Consider the following 5,405-nt stretch of genomic DNA (forward strand, 5'->3'; position numbering starts at 1 on the left):
ACGACAGATTCCCGATTGCGGAAGACTATAGGTTGTATTCGTGAAGCGGTGCATGCTGGGACCAGCGCCATCTTGCCGTCCTCGAGAGCAGACAGCCGCGCGCGCACTCCCGTAGCGCCCAGCGACAGGTGACGGACGCGTTACGCACGCACCGTTGCAGTGCGACGTATTTATGGTGTTTGCTCGCCCGCTAACGTGAAGATGTCTTCTTCAAGTGGTTGTCCACCGCTGGGTTTATACGGCCTAAGTTTAAGCGGACGGGAACGCACACGTTACGAGGAAAAGGTTAAAATGTGCGGCGCGGATCCGTTCGCGCTGCCGCCGATGGACCTAGTCCGGAACAGCAACCTATGGCCGCAGGTAGAAATGGGCGACATACACAACTACCTGATCCTCAAGACAAGTTTCGTGACGCGCAAGCAGCTAAAAGCGTACAAATCATTAGACGCCCATAATTACCTTACGAGCGGATGGGTCCAGGAGCCGGCAATGAAAGCAGCGAACGCGGACAGCGTGATCATCGACTCTTGATGCCGACGACGACTCAGCCGTACGTAGCGACCCGAGTGCGGGCCGTCGAGCGTGGATGCATAACCCAAATGTTGGCTAGGTGCCCAGTCAGGGTTGCAGTCGTCAAAAAGATCGGCCGCTGCCCCTGCACAATGTAAAGAATCGATCAAAAGACGTCTAAAGGGGAGAACACGGAACAGCTGTCCGATTTTCCGCCGGAGCAGTGGCACCCCTTAAAGATTGCTGCAAGGCAAAAATAAAAACAGAAAATCGTGCTCATGAATGTAAAATAGTTATCTAAATCCTGTTTCTCCCGCTCCTGCGACAGAAAGCTCGCATTCGAGTGTTTTTAAGATCCTTTAGAATGACTGAACCAACTAACTTCGATCGAACTTGCGCTGCAAGTAGGCCTAGCCCACTGATTCGAAAAGCTCCAGGAAGTTAATGTCAGAGAAAAACAAACTATGCCGACACTCACCCGAGACGAAGTGGCGTGAGCACACCTTGTACTTGTCGAGGTCAGCGTCCAGGTCTTTTCTGTTGATGCGTTTCAACCATTCTCGCTGTCTCCTCGCGGACAGTGTTCGCGTCGTGTCGCATTCACGAGTCCGTACCTTCGGTATTTTAAAGAACCGAGCGTCTGCGACCTTGCACTCTTTCTTCTTCTTTGACGATTGCGTCTTGTTGTGGCAACCTACCACCACACACGACACCATACCCGAGGCAGAAAGCGCGGCTGCGGCTTCGCCTGAAGTTTGAAAAGGTAGGATGCGGTTGTCCGTACGCGACTGTGCGACTGTCTGCTCCCGAGGACGGCAAGATGGCGCTGGTCCCAGCATGCACCGCTTCACGAATACAACCTATATAGTCGGTGATAGCTTAAGAAGCGCAGGGCATAGCTTGTCATGTTCACGCATCATCGTGCCAGTCACATTGACCATTACTCTGCGACGCTTAAAAATACATCTAGTACTAAATATTCACTATTTGGTAGTTCGCTATTCGGTGTTCTCATTGACTATAAGCCTGAATCACATTCAGATACTTCAGGCTCTCCACGCCCTGGGTTTCTTAAGTCGTCAACGACCATATCTCTCCAGACCGCAAAAGCTCGGATTTAAAGTCTCAACGAGAAAGTTCGAAAAAAATTGTGAGTAACAGCGAGTTTCCACAACCCCATACAAACATTTTTTTTATTCAAAATATCCTTAAAAGCCCTCTGTATGAGGGTAACTACATAGGGGGGGGGGGGGGGGGGGGGGGGGCAAGCAAATATATCATAGTACATAGATGAAACACAAAATGTTATTAAAGACAATATCAGAACAAGGAATAAAAAAGAACCTTAAGTATTAGTATACCTACGCACGAGCCCTTAAAGTTAGACATATCTAACTTTAAGCCGAGCCTGCATCATATTCGAAGCGCTTTGGCGAATCTGCTGCTCCCCAGATAAGCTTATTAAATAAAGATTCAAATGTGTTTCTTTGAGCAAATTGACGCAACGTGTGCACAAAGGCGTTCTTCACAGCGTACGAGGTAAACGCCTATATGAGATCAATGGCCTGGCGATCATTCCGCAAACAAAGCTCACAAATCAGGGTGCCGTTTTGGTAAGACGTATAACAAAGCTGGTTAAATCTTCATGACTGCTCGCGGAAGTGAGCGAGGGTCTGTTCGTTTCACTCTCAATAAGGTATAAATGTGACTTACAATTGACTCTGAGTATCTAATATTAACTTTTTTTGCGATGCCAACGAAGAGTCCGACAAACGCCGCCATTAAATGTTTCTTCATTTAATAGGCCATTTTTCAAAAGTCTATCAAGCAGCATTGGAGGTCCCCATTCATTCCTCACGAAGCGCTTGATTGGACCCGTGTCCTCGCCGAATGCTGACGTCACACTCGCTATCGACACGAGCCGAGCCGAGTTCAAGCCGAACGCTGACGCAGTCCTCGTGTCCAATAAATACTCAGAGTACGGGAGGAAGCAAGGGCGGACAGGCTTTGGCGCGGACTTTTCAAAAGGGTTTATTGGGTGTTAAGAATGGAACCTTCGGCGACCTTCTTCCGAGTTTCAACGCTGCGGAAACGAGTCAAGACGAGTCCGGGACCGTCGCCCGCTTGTCGGGGCCTGCGCGAAACGAGTCCCGACGAGTCTGGGACCGTCGCCTGCGTGACGGGGCCTGCGGCAACAAGTCTCAACGCGCCCGTGACGTTAGCGGGACGTGTGTGTGTGCGTGGTGGTTGGTGCGCTCGGGAAAGGGAGAGAGGCATGGCCTAACCGCGGAGAACTTTGGCTACGTCGCACTGGACGGCGGACTTTGCTGCGTCGCACTTGACGGCGGGTTGCTGCATCGTACTGGCTGCCCTGGCGGAGAGTGAGGGAGAAACGGACCCTATATAAGGCGGAGCGCGAGGCTGCTCCGTTGTTCTCTCGGATTTGACGACTGTATCGCAACCATGTAATTAAACCGTTCGTTACGTTACCAAGTCTCCCACCTCCACTGGACCCCTGGGTTCTTCACTTCGGGGAATGGACGTCGTCTCGAGCCAGGAAGCTTCCGGACGTGCGGCCTAAACCCCGCCTCGAACAACTGGTTGGCAGCGGTTGGGATCGGACCATGCGACATCGTGCTACATCTGTGGGTGAGCGTTTGGACTTTGCTTTGAGATTCGCCAGGCTTCAGATTATGGGTAATTAATTTTGAACTGCTGGGAATCCTTAGTGTTTGACTCGTGCGCTAGGTTTTTGTACAACCTCGCGACAAGTTTTAGAACAAAGCCAAAGCTAAGAAGCAGCGATCATGGATCTAATGAGGTTACTGAGAACAGATTTACTCTGTTTATGTGAAGAATTGGGTGTGGAGGTGGAGCAAAAGATGAAGAAATCTGAGATCAGTAAAGCAATTTCAGAGAGCGCGGAAGCAGAGGATATTAAAATTGCGTGGGAATTACTTCAGAACGCTAAAAGTGAGGCTGCAGCAAGAGAGGAACGAGCGCAGGCTGCAGCGAAAGAGGAACGAGAACAGGAGCAGGCTGCAGCAAGAGAGGAACGAGCGCAGGCTGCAGCGAAAGAGGAACGAGAACAGGAGCAGGCTGCAGCAAGAGAGGAACAAGCGCAGGCTGCAGCGAAAGAGGAACGAGAACAGGAGCAGGCTGCAGCAAGAGAGGAACGAGCGCAGGCTGCAGCGAGAGAGGAACGAGCGCAGGCTGCAGCGGCAGAGGAACGAGCGCTAAAAAGGCTAGAGCTCGAAATTGAACAACAGCGATTAAACTCGCAGAACAGTAGAGTTGGGGCTCCGGTACGAGCAAGTGAGGCCGAGTCGTATCAAATGAAGAAGCTCCTGCAGCCGTTTAAAGTTGGGGAAGACGTGGGCCTATTCTTAGTTAACTTTGAGAGGACATGTGAGAAGTTGAGCTTCGCCCCAGAAACGTGGCCGCAACGGCTTTTGACTTTGTTGCCCTGTGAGGCTGCAGAGGTTGTCGCGCGCCTTAGTACTAGAGACGCGGACGACTACGACAAAGTGAAGTCGAGCCTCTTGAAGCGGTATCGCCTTTCTGCCGAGGCGTTCCGTCAAAGGTTTAGAAACGCATCCAAAAAGAGCAGCGAGGGCTACTCGGAATTCGCGTACGGGCTTAAAACCAATTTGATAGAATGGTTGAAGAGCGAGGAAGTGTACGAAAGCCGAGACAAGGTAGTCGAGTGTGTGTGCCTCGAACAGTTCTTTCGTAGCATTCCGCAGTCAGTGGAGCTCTGGGTGCAGGATAGGGTGGGAGTCGACTCTGTTGAAAGGGCCGCTGAGCTAGCCGAAGAGTACGCGACGCGTAGAAAGCTGAGCGGAGAGGAAAGCGAACCAGGCCGGAGCGATCGCGCTGTGCGTAAGCCCTTCCAACACCAACAGGGAAACGGCTCGCGAGAAAAAAGGCACGAGAAGCCAGAAACAGGACAAAAGGTCCCAGAAAAGAGCGGAGATCCCTCGAACGGAGATCCCTCGAGCGGAGATCCCTCGAACGGAGACGAGGCACGGAAAAGCCAAAAAGGGCAGTTCGAGGCAAGGAAGCCGTTCCTGTGCTACAACTGTCAGGAGCCAGGACACACAGCGGCCAGGTGTAACAAACCGCGGGTTGTGTTCTCGTACGTGAGCGGTAGTGACAGGGACCTGGAGCTTCTTCGTCCCTATCTTCACGAGCTCCAGGTAAACGGAAAGCCGTGCAGGGTGCTTCGTGACAGTGCAGCGACGATGGACGTTGTTCATCCGTCGTATGTAACGACATCCGACTTTACTGGAAAGGTAGTTTGGATCAAGCAGCTGCTCGAGAAGCACAGTGTCTGTCTGCCTATGGCGAGAGTAAGGATAACTGGCCCGTTCGGAGAGCTAGTGACAGAGGCGGCTGTCTCGCAAACAGTCCCGTTGGAGTATCCCTATTTGTTTTCTAACCGGTCAGATTTCCTGCTGCGCGAAAGGGGTCAACAACTGGGAGGAGGACTAGTTCAGTCATGTACGAGGTCCAAATCGCGTCAGCTCGCCCCTTTGTTAACGAGTGATCCAGAGCGAAAGGCAGCTGACGGGGAGCAAGCACTCCCAGAGTTGGAGGCAGAGAAACGGGATGAGGGGGTCCGGGTTGTAGAACAGCCCGACCTCGTAGCACTAGAAAGCGTACGCCGTCCCAACGCGCCGGCGAAAAAGGCGGAAAAAGACGGGATCATTAAAGGATCTCTCGTAGCTCCGGCGTCACGTAACTTTGGTCCTCTGTTACGAGTAGACAGAGCGTCTTTGACAGTCGAGCAGAAGAGCGACCCTAGTGTGTCAGGGTTTCGCGGTACAGCTCAGGAGATTGCTAGGACCAATGTGACGGGGCATGAAAAAGGCGGATTGTTTTATCGGCGCTAT

General features: G+C 52.0%; 1 protein-coding gene and 1 pseudogene across 1 annotated transcript; one reads left to right on the top strand and one right to left on the bottom strand.

Annotated features, from left to right (window-relative positions):
• Positions 1-455: 455 nt before the first annotated feature.
• Positions 456-1,365, bottom strand: LOC121837302. Its single transcript, XM_042292899.1, has 2 exons — positions 989-1,365; positions 456-655 (listed from the first exon to the last, which is right to left on the bottom strand). The coding sequence occupies exons 1-2, from the start codon at positions 1,347-1,349 to the stop codon at positions 456-458; spliced, it is 561 nt and encodes a 186-aa protein (XP_042148833.1). The 5' UTR covers positions 1,350-1,365.
• Positions 1,366-3,491: 2,126 nt separating this feature from the next.
• Positions 3,492-5,159, top strand: LOC121837134 (annotated as a pseudogene).
• The last annotated feature ends 246 nt before the right edge of the window (positions 5,160-5,405 follow it).

This window comes from Ixodes scapularis, unplaced genomic scaffold (assembly GCF_016920785.2).
Source record: "Ixodes scapularis isolate PalLabHiFi unplaced genomic scaffold, ASM1692078v2 PGA_scaffold3__209_contigs__length_174095766, whole genome shotgun sequence".
Classification (NCBI taxonomy): domain Eukaryota; kingdom Metazoa; phylum Arthropoda; class Arachnida; order Ixodida; family Ixodidae; genus Ixodes; species Ixodes scapularis.

What these genes read in the sequence shown, in the direction of transcription:
- LOC121837302 (XM_042292899.1), bottom strand. Translation starts at nt 1,349, where the DNA reads ATGCTGGGACCAGCGCCATCTTGCCGTCCTCGGGAGCAGACAGTCGCA. An exon ending in CTCACGCCACTTCGTCTCGG is followed by an intron (nt 656 to 988) that starts GTGAGTGTCGGC and finishes TACATTGTGCAG; the next exon opens with GGGCAGCGGCCGATCTTTTT.